The 19,195-nt window shown below is 48.1% G+C and overlaps 5 protein-coding genes across 5 annotated transcripts; 3 read left to right on the top strand and 2 right to left on the bottom strand.

The window, feature by feature from the left end:
• Nucleotides 1-1,402: 1,402 nt before the first annotated feature.
• On the top strand, nucleotides 1,403-1,594 carry EV420DRAFT_1245792 (uncharacterized protein; the record flags this gene model as incomplete). Its single annotated transcript, XM_060466686.1, has 1 exon — nucleotides 1,403-1,594. A coding segment is annotated over one exon (192 nt), but the record flags the coding sequence as incomplete, so codon positions are not given.
• Nucleotides 1,595-2,508: 914 nt separating this feature from the next.
• Nucleotides 2,509-3,613, bottom strand: EV420DRAFT_1544603 (uncharacterized protein). Its single transcript, XM_060473241.1, has 4 exons — nucleotides 3,333-3,613; nucleotides 3,185-3,283; nucleotides 3,026-3,135; nucleotides 2,509-2,976 (listed from the first exon to the last, which is right to left on the bottom strand). The coding sequence occupies exons 1-4, from the start codon at nucleotides 3,517-3,519 to the stop codon at nucleotides 2,608-2,610; spliced, it is 765 nt and encodes a 254-aa protein (XP_060330551.1). The 5' UTR covers nucleotides 3,520-3,613; the 3' UTR covers nucleotides 2,509-2,607.
• A 907-nt stretch (nucleotides 3,614-4,520) lies between these two features.
• On the bottom strand, nucleotides 4,521-8,254 carry EV420DRAFT_1620796 (glycosyl hydrolases family 31-domain-containing protein; the record flags this gene model as incomplete). Its single annotated transcript, XM_060475613.1, has 21 exons — nucleotides 4,521-4,647; nucleotides 4,670-4,923; nucleotides 5,142-5,183; nucleotides 5,238-5,302; nucleotides 5,449-5,530; nucleotides 5,645-5,649; nucleotides 5,676-5,810; nucleotides 5,923-5,980; nucleotides 6,004-6,053; nucleotides 6,341-6,419; nucleotides 6,486-6,540; nucleotides 6,580-6,608; nucleotides 6,656-6,733; nucleotides 6,829-6,926; nucleotides 6,972-7,014; nucleotides 7,069-7,158; nucleotides 7,247-7,292; nucleotides 7,335-7,409; nucleotides 7,486-7,598; nucleotides 7,632-7,901; nucleotides 8,009-8,254. 21 exons carry the CDS (start codon nucleotides 8,252-8,254, stop codon nucleotides 4,521-4,523), a joined length of 2,040 nt encoding a protein of 679 aa, XP_060330550.1.
• Nucleotides 8,255-12,134: 3,880 nt separating this feature from the next.
• Nucleotides 12,135-14,358, top strand: EV420DRAFT_1544565 (NAD(P)-binding protein). The gene is made up of 8 exons (XM_060473240.1): nucleotides 12,135-12,366; nucleotides 12,421-12,643; nucleotides 12,701-12,741; nucleotides 12,795-12,955; nucleotides 13,009-13,790; nucleotides 13,866-13,938; nucleotides 13,990-14,211; nucleotides 14,270-14,358. The coding sequence occupies exons 1-7, from the start codon at nucleotides 12,328-12,330 to the stop codon at nucleotides 14,069-14,071; spliced, it is 1,401 nt and encodes a 466-aa protein (XP_060330549.1). The 5' UTR covers nucleotides 12,135-12,327; the 3' UTR covers nucleotides 14,072-14,211; nucleotides 14,270-14,358.
• Nucleotides 14,359-16,751: 2,393 nt separating this feature from the next.
• EV420DRAFT_1620794 (uridine phosphorylase) lies at nucleotides 16,752-18,431 on the top strand (the record flags this gene model as incomplete). Its single annotated transcript, XM_060475612.1, has 8 exons — nucleotides 16,752-16,776; nucleotides 16,828-16,898; nucleotides 16,955-17,175; nucleotides 17,226-17,370; nucleotides 17,420-17,449; nucleotides 17,692-17,874; nucleotides 17,926-18,224; nucleotides 18,356-18,431. 8 exons carry the CDS (start codon nucleotides 16,752-16,754, stop codon nucleotides 18,429-18,431), a joined length of 1,050 nt encoding a protein of 349 aa, XP_060330548.1.
• Between the last annotated feature and the right edge of the window lie 764 nt (nucleotides 18,432-19,195).

Here is a 19,195-nt window from a genome sequence, read left to right as displayed (position 1 = left end):
TCAAAATTTGACCTTCCGACACGCCCATGGTTCTTCCCGATCATGATGAAGACTTGCTTGATGCCTTCTTGCGATCTAGCTGACGAAGCTACGTCACTATTCGCGAGGGGATGGTCGAAGTTTGGGTGCAGTCGTAGAACAATGCTGGTTCTCGCCAATGATCTTCTACACTGCCGGTAAATCAGCACCCTGTGCCCTCGAAGATTTCGGAGATTTGTGCAGGCGTACCACAGGACAGAGGATGCTGGTGGATACTTCTTGTCGATTGCCTCGTATCAACACGTCGATAATATTTTAGGTTCTCACTACTGTCTTGCGGACCCTTGCTTCTTGGAGTTGCGAGCAACTCTGGAATCAGCGAGGCCTGGGTCTGTTGGCAGTGTCTGATTAGAAGATGTAACTTTCGCATCGAGGGCGTTGAGAGCCAGGGGTTATGACCTACCTAGTGTGGCTACTTACTGCAAGCATTTTTCTGCATATTTGCCCCTTAATGAACTCGAAATTGATACGGACTTTGCCGGATAATATCGGTGTTGGCGTGACCGTGATTGGAAAGTCGATTTCCCTTTATGTTCCGGCGGTTGACTAGTTCTAAACTTCCAGTACAGGCTCTATGAGGTCTCCTGTGTTCATAGAGACTCGCTCAGTTGGCATCCCGACCGTACTGCGAGAACACTCTCGGTTCCACATTTTCCTTGTCTTCAGGGCCCGTTCCATATTCAGCGGACAAAAAGGCGTTCTTTTGCACCGTCACTTTGGCCGCCCCTAAAACACGTTGTTTTAATCAAACGGAGATGTTTCTGATCGAGATTGGCCCAAAATCTTCCGTGCTCGCCAGCTCGAAAGGTCAAGTCGATCCAAGGCTTAGGCTCCAACATCGGAACCGACTTTCTTGGTGCAAAGGCGTCGGTGTACCATAACAACAATCAGTGTACAATCTTTGTCCAGGCGGATGTAGTCATACGTCGGTCCACAGGCAACGTTTTAAAATAGACAAACGGTCCCAGCGATCACTTGAACAAAGGCCCTTTGGCCATCCTTATTTTCCACTCTGACGCCCCGCGGACTCTTTAAGAACGGCGTCCTTTTTATCTGATTTCAGGCTATTTAACAGGCTCTATCATACTCGTTCGTTCCCCTCAGTCTGTACTTCCCATAAGGACAACCCATGATCCCGAGGCCTCGCCGTCTTCCCCTCCCTCCGTCTTCGATTCACCCGCCTTCGCCTCTTTTGTCGTATTCTTCTCCTACGCCTACGCCGACCACTCCCGTCTCGTCTTCTGCTGTTCTTTCAGACGCGCCTTCACAACCCTCCTCTTTCATCCCTCAAAACAAGAATAAAAAGTCCCACGCCCGAAGGCCGCCTCCGGGACACATCCCTCGACCACCAAACGCGTTCATTCTCTTTCGTTGCGACTTTATCCGCCAAAAAAGAGTCCCTCCTTCTGTTGAAAGAAACACTCGCAACCTATCTCGTATTGCCGGTTCTCTTTGGAAGAACATGACTTCTCTTGAAAAGCAGCCTTGGAAGATGTTGGCGGAGCAGGAGAAAATAGAGCACGCTGTTCGGTATCCAGACTACAAATATCAGCCCAAAAGACAGAAGGCTAGGGTAGAAGGTGCCAAAGAGCAACGCGGTCGGTATCCGCGGCGCAAGCAAATGACTGTCAACGTTGCGCCCGACGGCGTATACCCCCCTTGGATCCCTCACTCCTCCATGGATTACAGCCTGCCCTATCGCCGCTCCTCCTCGTGCCCTCCACCTGGTTCTGCCCCTGCCGCTCCGGTCATCTATCGAGAAGAAGATGATGTCCCCATTGGACCTGTCTCTGAGACGAGAGATGATCTGCAGCGCCGTCCGAGTTGTGTCATGATGTACCATTCTTCCTCTGTCCATCCATCCTTCGATCCTCCATCCGTTCCAATGCTGTTTGCTGAGCCGGAAGAGCTTTCATACTCGTGGCCTGCGGATCCGAGGCAATTCGAGTTGGTTCCTCCATCTTTATCAGGCGGCATGGGCGACTGTGACAATGGTTTCATTCCTTCGGACTTGACTGATATTCCCTCTCAAGAAGCTTGGATCGAACCGCCGTGGTATCTCGCTAGTGTTGATGCTGATATCTCGTGGGTCGAACCAAACTCTGCTGTGAGCATTCTCTGATAACCCATCATGTTCACATCTCTGACGTTGCAACTTAGGATCCATATCTCAGCACAGAGGAAGCAATGGAGCAGTGGTACCAGGAGGTCAAGAGAGAACAGCAGGAAACGCTATTTGACTGTCTCAGGAAGGATCAGCAGCTGTTCGACACGACTTTGTTTACTAACCCGTTCGCAAGCCGTAGTTCGAATGCTTCCAGCTCATCTCCCGCACCTCCCAGTTTCTCGCCTTTTGAAATTGCTCCAAGTCAGGAAGTCTTACACCTTGGACAAGAATTGTAGACATTGTTACAATCGGCTTTTTTCTCCCCTTGGACAAATTTTGCATACATTTTCTCTGTTTTCATCACACATATGTTTTTACCATACCGCATACTTAGAATTCCGGCACGTACATTGCATGCATACAATTACATCGTTTCCATCCCGTTCCAAGCTCCGTCGATACTATAAGAGAAAGTTTGAAACGGCGGTAACCGCTACACCCAAAGAAAAGCCAAGAATAAACCTCATATCCAGCTTGCCGAAATAACCTTGCATCGATACACTCTCGTCATCCTTCTTATACACCTTGCCCCTGGTTTGGAATTTCTCCGTAGAATTCGGCCCGAAAGTCATACCAGGTAGGCCGTCAATACTCTGAGAGTTGTGCTGGATCCAGTACTGCTTCAGACCATTATCCGGTCGAGGAGGCTCGCATATCGTGTTGTCCGCCTCTTCGGCATCGATATCAGCAAGCTCAACTTTCGCCGCGTGTTCAAGCAGCTTGGTACGATGTGATTTGAACTCGTAAAATGGTACAGCATAGCCGCAGGACTGGGACATTCTGAGCACAGTGATACTACGAGAATAAACATGACCTTACTGTCCCGACTTTGTGCACATCGATCATGATGACCGCACGGGATCCAGGATGACGGGTCTCGGGGAGAATAAATGCATTGTACTCAGGTGTACCGAATTCGTAAAATTTGCCTACAAAAAATCTATTCATTCACAGAATATCGTTTCGGAATTTACTGACCTCGTCCAAACAGCCTGACAATGCTTGGTGGACCTTCAAAAGCGTTGAACAAAATAGTAATCCTTCCGTTTTCGCGAAGGTGTGATATGGTCTCCACTCCTGATGATAATGAGAGAGATTCGTTGCATATATATGTCAGTAAGCTTACCGCTTCCACTAAGATCCTCGTACCATACCGTGTGAGAGTCAATGACGTGGAAAGTCCCCTCAACCCCTTTGGATGATAGATTGACGTGCCCATCTGCACTCAGTGGAGCCGTGGCTACCCAGAACATATGCTGTTTCTTGATCATGGCCATAACATATCCGGGCATTTCGTCGTAGAATTTGCCCATTGTGACGTGTGATAGGAGAGAGGGGGTGTTAGTTGGTGTTAGTTCGCAATCGCCGTCGATGCGTCATATGTTTTGACTTGTTACTTCCGGACAAAGCTCGAATCACGAGAACAAGAATGAAGTAATAAATGTTCTTAGCCTGGCGGTATCGCTCGTGGGTGCAGATTTAGAACCCCGACGGGATGCCGACACTTGCCGACCACGTGCAAACGCGTAACGCGCTAGAAGGCTTGTTGATCGACTTCCGTTTATCCTCCGGCCTGTTGCATGCTCTCATCGCCCAATGTAGCCCCGACAGGCCTGTCCATCCCAGAGGGTCGAAAACTCATCCGACAGCTTGTTCGACCTTGTCTCCCTCACGACTTACATGATTATATCCTGGAGGGTATTTACAAAGCCCTAGATGGCACTCATAAGGTATTTGTTGGGGCCGCCGCGAAGGTAGCTTCATCACCCGGAGACTCTGGTGACTTGCCACAACTGCTCATGGTGTCTTTAGACCTCTTCGTAGAGGTAGGGGTGAACAAAAGGATAATCCCCTAAGTGTATCTAGCATATGTCATCCCTATTACACATGCCGCTATGGCCGGCATCCTGTCGGGGTTTTAAATCTGCACCCACGAGCGATACCTCCGCCGTGGGTGCCAGGCTTTATATACAGTAACGAGTTCCGCGAGTTTCTCATAAAGCCGGTTTACCAGGCTAAAATGTTCTGGATGGAGAGGGCGAGGTCCAATCCAGATCCTCACTCGCTAGGAAGCTTAGAAAGGTAAATGACATTCTAGACGCCTGTAAGGAGTATACTGCGGTCGATGAGGATATTGAAAGAAATCTACGTGTGCTGCAAATCTACACACGCCTGATACGAATACTTTTGAGTCCCTCAAGGTTTTGATGTGAAATACAGTGTTTGCTCCTGGTTTCATCATCGAGTACTCAGGAAAGACCGGGTAGTTGAGGTCCACGTCCGACTCCGTCAAATGGAGTTTTTGCAGAGCCTTTTAAAACACTCCAAATAGTGCTCGACCATCAAGAGTCACAGTGGAGGGCCGAGCTCCTACATCCAGGACTGTAACAGAACGCAGTCTCTGCGACACATTGAAGTCCCCAATAAGCGTAATGACAAGCCTATTCTTTCAAGACAGAGAACCCCAACGTCGCGCTCGGAGTTAGTGGTGCACTCGCGCTGTCGTCGAAGTAGGTCGAGCCTGAAGCGAAGCCTTCCTTAGACAGTGACACTAGTAGCAAGTATGGTCCTTGACGTGTCTCTTTGAGAGTGTATGCTAATTCTGCACGGAAAAGGATAGCTTCTCCATCGCGAACGTTGACATGCCTCGGCGGTGCTGAAAGACTTGCATTTCCACCTGATGTCGCATTGACCACCTCGTCATTGTACCAGTTCCGCTACACGACACCTCCATGTCCCGGAAGGATACCTAAGTCCTCGTCAGTACATCTTTATGTATCTGACTCCGGCGAGCAGTCTCTCGCCATCAACAGCAGAGGCATTGGGCTCTAATACAGTCGTCACCAGTATGTCCCGTCCAATCAAGAAGTTAGAACTGCCTATCAATTCCTAACGGTTCTTCCTCATGCAAAAATTCGGAAAATAGCGGGCGAACAGGTGAAGTGCCATACAAAGACGCATTCGTGAATAGGGTGAACTGAAATGAGGGAGTCAGTATGATATGAAGAAGCAAGTCTGAAGAGCCGTTTACCCAGTAGGGTAACAAAGAATAATGAGTGGCTATAGCGGTTCTCGATGCGCTGGTAACACCCCAGTCTGGGATATTGCACCCTTGATGTTTGATTGCGATAAAACGGCGTGAATCATGATACAGTCAACCGCATCCACCGATTACACAGCTCTTCTTCGTCTATCCAGAAGCGTCAGTCGTCGTGGAGACAATATGATATTATGGAGCGTACTGAATACACAGGCATCGGCACCGACGAAAGGTACCTGAAATAATTGAAATTGAAAAATTCTCTGAATGCTGTGATACATGAACTGCCATCTGTGTGTTTCAGTCTATGACCTCAAACATGATAGAAGCGCTGCTATCCGTATTATGAAGAGTAATTATCGCCAAGCTGTGCAGTAATCAAGTTAGTTTGGGGTAACATTTACTGGGAGAATCTTAGTGCCTAGTGACCAGTCCATTTGCCAGACGAAGCGAAAGTGAACCGGTGGATTATAAACGGCCTCTTCCCAGGTAATATGTTTTTCAGCGCTTGATAGGTGGCTATCTTTCGCATCAAGCCCTGCAAGTTGTGGATGTCCATTTCGACTACGCCGTTTGCATGCGCCCATTAGTTGCGAGAGCATGAGTCGACAGCCCACCGAATCTTAAGATGAAGGCGTTCAGTATAGGCAAAGGAAACAGGATGATCGTGATACACTGTTGTGGATTGCATATGGCGGAGTATTGACATCGACCTTTCGACGGCTGATAGTAGGCTGATAGTCTGATTGATGGTGACCATAAAGGTCAATGTTCCGTTAACAATTATGTTTCCATTGGGACCTGAGACTGCACGGTCGTAACCAATCCCACCATCAGCATTCGTCTATAGAACAATGCACATGAAACCTTAAATGAATGATCTAATGCTCACCATTCAGGATAATCTAAAATAGGATTTCCGAGTTCGGCGGGAAGAACGAGTGCTAACGGGACGTTAGTGTTTGTCAGATTAGCACCCGTTCCACTATGTGTACATCATTAAACAATCAGAAGACAAGTAAGGATGGGAAACGTACCACGTATCATCACAGAACGAGCTGGCTTCGTTCATATCAAGCCATATGCCAACACACCAGACTCCCTCCAAGACCAGTTTCGCAGTGCTTGCATCCACCACTGCCGGGTGTTGTTCTGAAACCAATTAGGGAAAATCTGTCCAAATTTCAACAAGCCAATCGCGACAAGCATAAAAGTGGCGCCTGTGTAACAGGGCCGTACTTGACCAACGTATTCGGGACCGTCTGGCTTTGCTATGAAGACACCCCTGGAAATTCTACCAACACCAAGGATGTGCGAGAAGAGCGTGACGGACTGAGCAAGGCCAGAGGCGCAAGGTAGGTACTGTCATATTTGTTAGAACACATAACACAGCAGAAACGATTTCTCACTACGTCAGATTCATTGACTTTTTTTGCGATGGAAGAATCGACAACAGGGTGTCTATAATGAAAGATCGGAAACGTAAACTTTGGTCTAAGAGGATTTGACAGACACGTTTGATGAGACTTCTACGGGAAGCCGGTTAACTTGATGATACCTGAAGGCCATAGTAGGGCCGTACCAACTCTCCAATGAATGAACGAACCTCTACCGGGTAAGTCACACGATCAGTTGTGAAATCGTGAACGGCATGATACAAATCGATGCCATACCACATCACTGTAAACACGTCAATTGTCCATTATTAATGATTATTAGTATGACCTTCCAAAGGGATGTTGGCTTCTCTTATCCTGCGAACTTGTATCTGTGCGTCATATGTTATGATATCCGACCCGTGTCGTCGACGACTGCTTCCGACGCCACCAGTATGGGCATACTTGCATAAGTGAAAGCCAAAGGCCGCAGCCCGCACGGGTTGCCACAGAGGCCTGCCAACTAAGTCGCTGTACTGTCGCACAACGTCTTGAGGGCCCGGGCCAGAAAAGAAGTAAAAGTCAAAAACCCCGCCAATTAGCCGGTGTTGTAAAAACGAACACCGGCGAGTCTTGGGGGATTACTAAAAGAATGCCTTCTCCGGCGGTACTAGTAAGGATCTCAAAACCTTCACGGAAAGATTTTGCTGACCTGAGTAGTAATACTCCGTGAGATGAAGATTCGTTACCCATGCGGTGTTTGAGATAAAACAAATGGGTGCCGTAACTGTATATTTATCAAGCAACATCCAGAACATGAAGAAAGAAATGTTACATATTCTCGTTCATAGAGTCAGCTTCACCGCGCGTCCACGTCGTTTGTATTGTTCCCTTTAGTATCTCGTCTGAAACCAGACGAGGCTATGATGTCACCTAAGCCATAGACACTCGCATCCAAAGGTAGTGCTGAAGTAAGCTGCAATGTCCAAATCGACGATGGGCGGTATACTTGGAGATATTGGTCCTCAAATACTAGAGGGAACCCATTTAGAGCGGTAGAATTGTCTTCTTCTACCACCAGTGGGATTAGTGTAAGTGGCAGGGTGTCGAAGAGAGGTGCACCTTCTGGTTTTGCACGACGGGCAATTCGAAACGCAAATGTAGATGCTGAGTAGTTGAAAATGAGGTCCGGTGTGTGCTCCTTTCCCCCAAAAGGACGGGTGATTATTAATTCGGGTATCGCGTATTGGGTTCTTAATGTATCGAAAACGTCGACATCCTAGAGGCTGAAGTTATTGAGACCTCAAGAAAGACCATAAAGTTCTGGCGAAAAGTTCTTCAGATTCCAAGGTAGCAACGGTGGCCTGCGAAGACAGATCCAAACACTAAGCATAAGGGGACTAGGATGATTTGTCCGACGCTCGAGTTGACTCGGAAGAGACGCCCGGGCCGGCATTTACATAACCAAGTCTCGGTCCGGAAGATCCGGAGCAACGTAATCTTTTTGAGTTTTGAGTTTTGTAACTTTCGTTCATGTTCCTCTTCGCATCTTTCTTGAATTACTGCTGCGATCTTGGCATACTCTTTTAGTACAAGATACTTCGAGCTTAGCACTCCCATGTTCTCTTCCATGGTGCCAGGATATCAAACACGTATTTTTTTCTCAAGTTCGGAGGTGTAACGTCATCTTGTAAGATACCATATTTCACGTTCAGTTGCAGCTGTCTAATCCCGAACTTCTCCTAGAGCTCTACCTTGTAAATGTCTCGACTATATTAATTCTATGCTATTAAGCGCTGGAGAGCCGGCTGTGTACTTGTATATACTGCAAGCAAACTGCAGTCGCGCAAGTGCAGCAGACCCCCTTTTAAACCGCCGTTCACAGGGCGCCGCTTTTCCCTTTCGCCTTGACGAGTCAGGTTGGCACTACGAACACATACCTGGTTGCGCTTTAAAGGGACTCTTTCTCGGAAAGGCAGAAGCGCATCCACGATGGAATAATAGTCCTACACAGGTCCGAAACCTGTGCATCATGAATCCAAAGAAACTTAAATTGAACTAGCCTCATCATTCAAACCTAGCGGAAATCGCTGTGCGAAACATTTCCACAATGGGGAGGCACCTGTCAAAACTATTCTCACTCGACCAGCCGACCTTCGACGTCGCCCACAAATTATTTTCACTTCCTCACCCCCAACAACCTGTACTCAGCCCAACTTTCCGTGAGCGTTTTCTTTCATTCCGATATCTATTTATTCATTCATGGGTATGCAGGCGAGGCGTGCAGTTCTAAGAGGTCAAAAATGCCACTGTACCTTCAGCGACGACTGCGTGCTCTTGTCCCCGAGGTTCATAACAGAATCCGGATCAACTCAGGCTTCTTCGTGGATATCATGAAACAGACGCTTGCTGGCTTATAATCAAAACGATCCGAATGTGACGTAGAGATGGAGGTGTGAGAGGCGGCCCTCACGCCCTTAGAGAAAGGTCATGCTGGCTTGGCATATTCTGCTTCCAAGCTTAAGACTTGTCTCTCTCTCATTTTCCGACTTTCTGTCGAACTCCTCCGCGACATTTTTCGGGAAGCATGTTCCAACGCTTCCCAGACCCTGCTTCATATTGCGTCGGTTTGTTCCTAAATACTGGCGCGACATCTTCCTCGCCTTCCCCGACGTCTGGACCGACATCTTCATCATCAACGTTGACAACGCCACACTTTGAAGCAGGCTAAAAAGTTGGCGACGTTGTACCAGCGTAGATCTTTGTCTTACAAACCCACATCGACATCCCCTCGCGATTCTTGATAACCTACCAAAATAACACGCTTTTTCGTGATGCCCATTGTGACAGTGCCATAACCATCTCGCGGCACTGTATTCTCAGCCACATCACCCATCCTCAAACTCGACGTTCGGTTTTTCTGTGGCGAACCAAAATCAACGTAGCACTTTTCTCCGTGGTTATCGGACCTGCATGCCTGAGCTCTTGGGTACCCCGGGGAACGTGGATAATGTCTCTCCTCCGCAGCTCCCCATCTCTAATCGAACTTTGCTTCGAAAAGGCAATCATCAAGGACTCTGATCTCCTCCGGATCCTTGAGACCGTGCCAAAGCTAACCATTCGAGTTAAATCACCTGCCACGGTATTCTGGGACTACGGACCGGCTCCTCGAGCGCATTATAGAGGCGGGTCTTTTTTGCTAAAGTTGGAGCATCTCGAGCTAGTTTGAACGGAAAGCAATGAGGTCGATGAAGGGAAAATCATGGAGGTTATTGAGTCACCATGATATGGTCAAGTTTGTTGTGTCGGCGTGCGCCGTGCGGGGGATGGTGGGAGAGGGAAACACCGCGAAGAATCTAAACTTTGATAGGGCGTAGATTGTAAGTGCGTTTGTATTGACCTTGATGGTGCAGGAACGCTAATTCAGTCCTTAATTTTCCTTCGTTGCTAGCCGACGGGCCGACAGATAACCTCAAATGAAGCGCGGTCACAAAGTGTGTTCATCAATTTACATTCGCACTTGTGCAGGTGTAGGTGCGGATCCGAAAGGTCAGACTTGCGCAGACTATGCTGATAAGATACGTATTATTCCAGGGACTTCTATGCTACCTATCGTGTTAGTAGACTCGTGATTGAAGCGGAGGTTGTCCTCCGAAGTGATGTCCCTGGCGTAGCAGGCAACCCCCTGCCAAAGATGTCGCCGATCAACGCAACCATTGTCTTCGATGTCAACAAATTTCATTCACCGCTTCGGGCTTAGCCCCATCCATTCTGCACCTAAGTGGTCGTGAGCGTCCCGAAATTTCTGATATGTCTAAGCTCATAGTATTTTATGCAGAACATGTTACCCAAGGAGATATCCCTATGTCAAAAATGTCACATTTCATGTTCATGCTCATGTGCTGTCTTCAACTCTCGTCACAAATCTACGCGGTGGCATCCTGGTAGATCCCGGACGCTCATACCGAATCGATGTGGCTGCTGCTGGATGGTTTACAGTCAAAATTATGTGAATACGCCGCAGAGATAGAAGCATTGGAGGAGAACCTGACGTATCTCAAGAACACCTCGCACATAGCATCTCCGTCTACAAACACCTACGCTTCTCCAATTCGCAGGTCACTCCGTATTGCCTCAGTTTGTACTTACTGGCGAGGCATCCACCTATCTTTCCCCAGCTCTGGTCCGTCATTGATGCTGACGACACCAACCTTTCACAATCAACGAGAAAATTGCTTTCATTATATCGGCAGCGGTCATTCTCCAAGCCGACACAGATTACAATTTCCGCGAAACTTTTGTTCAAGGAACTGGATGACACCAGCTCGGAAGATAACCTTGATGACGACAATTACATACCGCCTTACATGTCTCTGAAGACGATATTCTCACTTTCACCATCTCTCCTTAATCTGAGCTCCTGTCGTTCATTGATATTCGACATCGCTTTGGCGAGACGGTCTGACCTCCTTCCCTTCCCCAGCTTCGAGTCACTTGAACGCTTGCACCTCATGGGAGTGATCGACATGTTTAATGTCAGTGACACGACCCCCCTTTCTTATTTGTTCTCCAATACGCCTCGCCTTCGGGAACTTCACCTCCATAACACCTAGACGCTCCATAATTTTGACCTCAGCTGAAGTCGCATCCGTACACTATGGCTCGAACAATATGACGCGGCATGGGACCGCATCATCGAAATCCTTGACACTTTCCTCCGTTGGATACTTTAGTGTTCTATAGTGGAAGGTTTAGGAGTATGACAACCACTGTAACAATCCCGGGCATCAGAGCATTGCAGATATGGGGTGACCCAAGGCTCACTGCAGGTCTTTTGCATGCGTTGACGCTTCCTGACCTGCATCGTCTAGAACTTCGATGATGAGTTAGATGATCCTAATCATATCACCACCAAGGACATCGACAGTCATAGTCGCCTCTCTCCCCCGTTCTTCAGTTCCTAAACGAACTTCGCATCGATATGACAGTCATCCAGGACGTGCATCTCATCCAGATCCTGGAGACTGTTCCAAAATTGACGAAAGTCGCTATTGTAGAGCCTCGTCACCACTCGGGGCAGTTCAGCATCACGGACGAGCTCCTCGGTTGAATGATGGATCTAGACTTCTTGCCGAAGTTGGAGGAACTCGAATTGGTTTGGGCAGAAGATAATGCGATTGAGGAAGGGAAAGTATTGGACGTTATCAAAAGTCGCTGCGGGCAGCTTCAATCTGTGATTGTGGGTGTGCGAGGTGGTGGAGAGCTGGATAAGAAGACATTACAAGGGATCCAGGAATTTAGGGAGTTCGGATTATGTATCCGCTTGTATTGATCTGGACGGTTTCTTCTTCACAGAAAACCTTATTATTCTGGTACTCTCGACAAAAGGGCCATCACAAACGCGCAATATCAATGAACATGGTTTTCACCAGCCAACTGTTTCTATTATCAGCGCGACGTGCGGAATCCTACATGCCGAAGGCCGAACTAGACATTTAGTATGTCATAATGACGATACTTCTCGTCGCTGCAGCCTTCCTGCCTTCTTTCCATCTATCCACCATCTGAATACACGTCTGCATTTCTGCACAATTTGCTGATACAGCTTGCGCCGTGGTACGAAAGCGTGGAATTCCTTGATCAGGTGTGCCACGTATAAGAAGACGAATCAAGGCGCAATCTCTCACACCTCAACCTGCTTCAACATGTTGTCGTTTTTCTCATTCTTGAAGAGGGTGTACAACGTCTGTTGGCAGCGACATCCTTGTGGTAACACTAACCGCTGACATGATCTCTAGGCAGTGTCGCCACCAATTGCTGCGCCTCTGCCCGACTCGAAGCCCGTCAAGTTCGGTATCCTTGGAGCAGCGGCAATTGCTCCGAGTGCTATTATCGATCCCGCAAAGAGCCACCCAGAGGTCGTCGTCTACGCCGTCGCTGCACGGGATATACGTCGAGCTGAGGCGTTCGCAAAGAAACACGGGATCGAGAAGGTGTATGGCGGTCTAAAGGGGTACCAAGGTGTGCAAGCCGTTTTCGAGGGCATCAACAGATTTGACTTTAGAACATGAACCCTAGAACTCCTTGATGATCCTGAAGTAGAGGCTATCTACAATCCGGTGAGTCTGGCAAATCTAAGTATAAGAATTGTATTACTCAAGGATCGTGCCAGCTTCCAAATGGATTGCATTACGAATGGACCATGAAAGCTCTTCTAGCGGGAAAGCACGTCTTATTGGAGAAGCCATCCTCAGACTCGGCGGAGGAGACACGCAAGATGTTTGAATTGGCAGAGAGCAAAGAACTAGTACTACTAGAAGCCTTCCACTACCGGTGTGCCTTTCTTCGTTCTCACTGTCGTACTGTGTCACTGAGGCTCCTTGAAGATTCCACCCTGCCATTCAACGCGCCAAGGCTATCCTTGATAGCGGTGAATTAGGCAAGATCAAGAGTATCTCCACGACTCTCATGGTCCCCGCCGGATTCGTGTCGGCCGACGATATCAGGTTTAATTTCGATCTAGGCGGAGGGGCCATGATGGACATGGGAACGTATACACTTAATTGCATTCGATACCTTGCCTCAGCCAACCCCGTCTCAGTCCTATCTGCATCTGCAGAGATCTCCGCACCTTCGCCTCTCATCGATAGGCGAACGACAGCTACGCTCGAGTTCCCGAACGACATCATTGGCACCCTAACCTGTGATCTCTCAGTTCCATGGAGGTTCGTACCCACGCGGCCTAGCATTTCTGCCAAGGTAGAGTGTGAAGGCGGTACCCTGGAAGTGTATAACTACGTCATGCCGACTGTGTATCATTCTATCACGGTAACAAAACGTGGTAGGGCTAAACGTGTGGAAAAAGCATACAAGTTTGAAACGAAGGGAGAAGATTGGTGGACGACATATCGATATCAGCTCGAAGCATTTGTGGATCAGTTGAAGGGTAGGACTCCGCAGACTTGGCTCGATAAAGAGGATGCGATTGGGAACATGGAGTGGATTGAGAAGATATACGAGAAGGTCAGTGCTCATTTCTGCTTTAGCACGATCGACGCTGACACCCTTAAAAGTCAGAGCTGGGAGCTCGTCCAAAGTCAGTATATACTGTCCCTTGAGCTCATGATGGTGTATTATGGTGGATGTTATTGTCTCCGAATATTATCATGTATGTATTTTTGCGTGCTTGGCGGTTCTCCCATGCGTCGTTCGCTTGGTTACTCTGAACTGAAATATGATCAAGTTACCATAACGGAGAATATTCGTCGTTCCAATATTTCAGGGAAGTACTTGCAAAGTGGGCATGGGACAATAAGGTTTAGGACTTCCGAATCCATATTGGGAACCCGCTGATCATCATGTTACAGATGCGAAAAGATGGACGAGCGTCAAGTCTACACGGCGATGTCGGTACAGGAACGTTGCTACAGCACAGCATGTAGAATTTAGCTATGACCACAGGGATGGCTCATACCGCAGCGCTAAAGGGTATACGAATTCGGCAGAACTTTAATGAGTTAAGCAGCATACCTAGAGTGGCGGCGAGCGTCTTCCAAATTCTAGATGGGGTTGACTTCCATAGGAACATGGGATGCGATTCGGATTGAATTTCTTTTCACAGACTGTCAGCTTATTGGTGGATAATAAGATCATTATCGAAGCCGCCGGAGAACGTTTTGGCATAGCTGCCTTGTAGTACTTATGAATATGGCAATAAATACAGTATTTGTTCCACCGTTCATCGTAAGCCTTCAAGTCAGTACTGGGCTTTTCTAGGAGCTTAGGAACACGAAAAATTTCGGGACTCAGAGTTTCCGCAGGTTCCAGAGATTTAGAGACGGGTCGTATGCGGGTGCTCACAAAGGTCCCTGTCTTTGGCCATGTCTTGCTGGGTAGTTGCTCGGAAATATGGACACGATCCGGAATTTGACAGTGAATTTTTTTATTAAGGAACAACGTGGCGTGAATTATCACGGAACGGTGGCCCAGGGATATCAAGAAACGGCAATGTGCCGAAGACGACACCAGCTACTTATCCCGACATTAACTATACGGCCTCATGAACCCGTAGACGAGCTACCTATCAAATCTTCTGTTCAACTCGAAGCAGAAGCGCATACGACAGGCCTAGAACAGATATCTGCGCCGAAGTTAAGGTCAGCTCGAACCCGAAAGACCAGCGAGGTTCTTCCTGTGCTTGCAGCGCGGAGATCAATCAATGAACGACATGCCCCGCTTCAAAGTGTTCCTTGAGACAAACTTCAAGCCTCCGATTGGCACGCCATGATGGGCGTAGTCACGGGTCTTTTTCTTCTGTACCTGAAGGCTCGAGCAGTGTTTGCCGTAGGCTGCTTGAACCTGAAAGATGAAATGCAGTTTTGGAGGGAAATTAACGGCTGCAATGTTTGAGGGGCGTACAATGCACCGGATAACGCCTTGGGGAAGTAAACGGCACCCAGTTCTCCATAGTAACATATTCCCAGGGATTTGACAAGAAAAAAAAAACCTATCAGTCGTGACTTGATGATTGAGAAGCGTCACAACGATCGCGAGCAACTGTCGAATCTCGTCAATTAGGAAGCGTTCCAAACGAAACGACAGTAATAGCGTAGCGTACTTGGATCGATTAGCTCCTTGTGTGATTCAGCTGAGTAACTGATCCAAGAACCCCATTTGAGCTCAAGTTATACGAACAGATAACTTACACATGCCAGAAAGGAAGAGAAACTTGGAAGGCATGTCGTTCGTTGATGGAAAGCAGGGCGCCAGAAAGTGGCTCAGGTTCAAGAGCATCGTGAAATGTCGTTTTGAGGGACGTCAGCCGTGATGCAATGCGCAGATACCCATATACCGAGCGGCGTAAGATAGCATTTAAGTATAAACACATACGTACAGGGAACCTACGTGTTGGAAATGATGAGAAAAGGACGAGATCTCCAGATGGATAAAACCTGACCTGGTTCAGAGAAGGGAAGACCAGAAGCACATGGTCAGTAGTTGATGCCGGGTGACATGTTCCCTGGACTTTCCTGCGATTGCAGTTCCATAACATCTTATGCAGGTCGAACACCCGATGAAGCAGACGATGTGACATCTACGGATAGCTGTCAATGTCTAGATTTCCACGGGAAACCGTTCCACGTACCTTATCTTGGGCACGATGTCAGGCCATTCTGCTTGAGAACAGCAGTAAAAGACACATTGGTGGCGGTCGGCATATTCGTCCCGCGAACCTTAAGGGATTAGTCTAGGCAAAAGAAAGTTGGACGTGATCAAGAAGCCAGGACAACAGACGCAAACTAGAGTCAGGATTCAGCAAGGCTAGAGACATCTGCTAGAAAAGAAGAGCAGACCTTGAACCGTAGACAGCCGATAGAACTCTGACCCAACGTGTTGCAGACGCCAGCATAAATCGTCATGAGCTGAACGTATGTGGTCTGGTGAGTCCACCGCAACCTGAGAGAACCGGGGGGATATGAACTGTCATTCTCAGGATATGGTTCCCCTTTAAGATTTCCGCATCCTTCGAGGTAGTCATGTAGAGTGTACGATGGTCCGACCGACGAGGTACGCAGCTGATGAAACAACGGACTGAAAAAAGCGGGCGACACCTTTCAGATAGTCGCCACACTTCGGGGGGCTGTCGTCGTCGTCACTACCAACAGCCTCTGTCACCGATACGCAGTGTAGGAACCGTCCAAGCGTCATCCAGCATCGTAACGTTCCGCGGCCGTCATTATTTCCAAATTGTTCAAGACATGCGGGCCCATTAGCAGATAAGAAGGCGATTTGCGAACCGCTCCAGTATCAAATACGCAGTCCTTAGCTTGGGCCGAGTTGCTTCCAAACCAAAAAATCGGAAATTTATCGCTCGCTAGATTCGTTAACAAATAAAGACAAGCCACTAACGTGTTTACGAACGCTCACCACACCACGTTCGCTTAGACTATTTCCACCTTCCCTCCACATGCCTTCTCTATCGTCGCAAGCGGTGATATCGCCTGGATAATCGTAATCGTGGTGGTGGTCTGGAACTAAAGGTCCGGACTCCGATGTGCCGGTTACCATACTGCCGGCAGAACGATGGCGGGAGTAACCCTTCGTCTTCTCCACCACGATTATCGAAACGATGAAGGACACTCTCACCGATGCCAGTAAGTGCTATCAGAACATTAATACCGCCCGTAGTAACAACATAAACTTAGATTTCCCCCGGACTACGGATCTTCGTGTATATCACCTTGGACTACGGCCCGGAGAGGTTGCTAACAGGCTTGTATGTCCATCTTAAATTGCTTCACAGGACTGGTAAATTCTAATAAGGATATCCAGATTACCGTCGGCTCACCTTCCCGTGCCCATACTATAGCCTCCTACCTTGACGTTATCCCTAAGCCTTTCCAACTATCTTCGGAACGAGGGTTCCTCACCATTACGGGGAGGTACAAGGGTGTACCGGTGTCTATTGTCAGCATTGGAATGGGTGCCCCTAACATGGACTTCTTCGTTCGCGAGGTTCGAGAATGCCTTGTCGGTGACATGCTAGTTATCCGGCAAGTATGATCCCGCGAAAGGCCGCAATGGGACTGAACGAATATAACAGGTTAGGCTCTTGTGGAGGTCTCATTCACGTTCCGGTAGGAACGGTAGTCGTCCCAAAGGCATGCATTGCTGTGACACGGAATGTTGATTTCGACTTTGTCAACCCAGAGGAAAACGACGATGTGCCTTATAGAATAAGTAAACCGGTATGTTGACCCTGTTCATTTATTCTGTCCGGAAATTAAATGCCGTTAGGTGTACGCAGATCCGGAGTTCCATGATGTGGTATGTCGAAAAACATTCGCGGCAGAAGTTTGTTCGCCACTTTTCAAATGACCGCATGCATTTCCGGAAGATGGATCTGATCCACATACCTCAAAGGAGCTTAGCGCCAATCAGTCGCCAATGAATCTCATGGGAGGCAGGATCAGATCGCACCTTCAAGGTATTTGTGCGGTCATTTCGAAAGTTATGCATCAGTCTTTTGCCAAAATCTGCTGTTCAACATGTCGTGACTTTTTACTTAGGTACATCAAGCCCTAGAAACCGTGAAACCAACTGGCTCCACAACCCCAATTGTCGCTGGGATCACTAACGCCTCCGCCGATAGTTTCTACTCTTCCCAGGGAAGACAAACATCGTTCCCAGACCACAACGAAACGCTCATCGAGCAGATCATTGCGTCCACGTCTGACGTCGCCACATTGGAGGTATTATATCTACAATGACAGCATATTCTGTTCTTAAAAAAGACTCTCCAGATGGAGACACATCACTTATACCACCTCGCCGAGTGCTGGTCGAAGAAGCGCAAGGTGGCGAAAATATCCGAAGCAGCACTTCCGCCGCTCAGTACCGGTCCTGTGAACCCGGTAGCTTCCAGTGCTAAGGCTACGGGAACGTCGACCGAGACCCTTGCCACGCCTGATACAATCATCCGTGCAGCAGCCGCCCAAATGGTGTTTGCCTCCCGCACCTCCCAGGATTTCATCACACCGCAGCAGGTGCAGGACACAGAGAGGTGGACTGGGAAGGCAAGTTCCATGTCATATGGTTCCGAGTATATTAAGGACGAGCTAACGAGATTACCAGGGTGTTCTGGAGGCGTTGATTCGGATGGAGCTTGCCGCCGATGTACGTCAACCTGACTTTCGATTGTTCCACTATCATTACGCTGACTACTTTTCACAGCGTGTCCATCCTGATGAAGGCAGTGTGTGGGCGCTCCAGTAGCACAATTTTGGAAGAATTGACTCAGGATGGATAAATTGTCATGTAGAAAGGTTTGGATACCTTGTTTGTAGAAGCCTATACCAGCTTCCGAGAGCTACTCTTTACGATGGCGTGCATGACAGGGTCGCTGACTTCGAAATAACTTTAACCTCGTCCCAGCTTCTTGGTGTACTGACCAGATGCGCATTAACCAAACGCGACCAAAGATCTAACGAGGGCCACCATTCGACCCTCGCTTCCATGTAAACAGCGTGCGCGATGGCAATGTTTTTTTTTTCAGAAAGCACTAGAATTTCCCCTTTTTTTACCTATTCTTGTTCCGCCAAACGCGGTTAGAGAAGCCTGTTCAAAGTGGCCCTGCTCTCATTATCACCCTAAAAATCATCGCTAGACCATAAAGCGGAAAAAAGAGAAGAACATTCCCTTGTCAAGAAAATTGTGCATCGGCAAGTAAGCGTCTTACATGTATGACAGAAATGAGTGGCGGGCTCCGACAAGAGCGGATTCGAACCTTGTGGTGACTTATGTATCTTGGTGGGTCCTGAGCGGGCTTGAATTGGGTCAGACGAGTTATTTAGACAGAATGAATGGCAGATCACAACTTCATTCTGCCTGATATTAAAAAACGGAATGTTTTCTTTGCTCACGGTCCAGCTCATAGAAAAATGAGACGGACAGGTTACTGTCAATGTACGTACACGTATCGAGTACACCATGAAAATTTCTTTTCATTCTTACGGCTTTTACACGAGAAATTGACCGAGGAAGATCGGCTCGTTGTTTGGAGAAGCGCAAAAT

This window comes from Desarmillaria tabescens (genome assembly GCF_030435595.1).
Source record: "Desarmillaria tabescens strain CCBAS 213 chromosome Unknown EV420scaffold_18, whole genome shotgun sequence".
Lineage (NCBI taxonomy): Eukaryota > Fungi > Basidiomycota > Agaricomycetes > Agaricales > Physalacriaceae > Desarmillaria > Desarmillaria tabescens.
This window is presented reverse-complemented; position numbering and strand designations above follow the sequence as displayed.

Bases quoted from the DNA above. Each gene is read 5' to 3' on its own strand.
- EV420DRAFT_1544603 (XM_060473241.1), bottom strand. From the start codon at position 3,519: ATGGGCAAATTCTACGACGAAATGCCCGGATATGTTATGGCCATGATC. The intron at 3,136-3,184 runs GTCAGTAAATTC...GATTTTTTGTAG, and splicing joins TGTCAGGCTGTTTGGACGAG to GCAAATTTTACGAATTCGGT. The intron at 2,977-3,025 runs GTAAGGTCATGT...AGAATGTCCCAG, and splicing joins ATGTGCACAAAGTCGGGACA to TCCTGCGGCTATGCTGTACC.
- EV420DRAFT_1544565 (XM_060473240.1), top strand. From the start codon at position 12,328: ATGTTGTCGTTTTTCTCATTCTTGAAGAGGGTGTACAAC. The intron at 12,644-12,700 runs GTGTGCAAGCCG...CATGAACCCTAG, and splicing joins CGGTCTAAAGGGGTACCAAG to AACTCCTTGATGATCCTGAA. The intron at 13,939-13,989 runs GTTTAGGACTTC...ATCATGTTACAG, and splicing joins AGTGGGCATGGGACAATAAG to ATGCGAAAAGATGGACGAGC.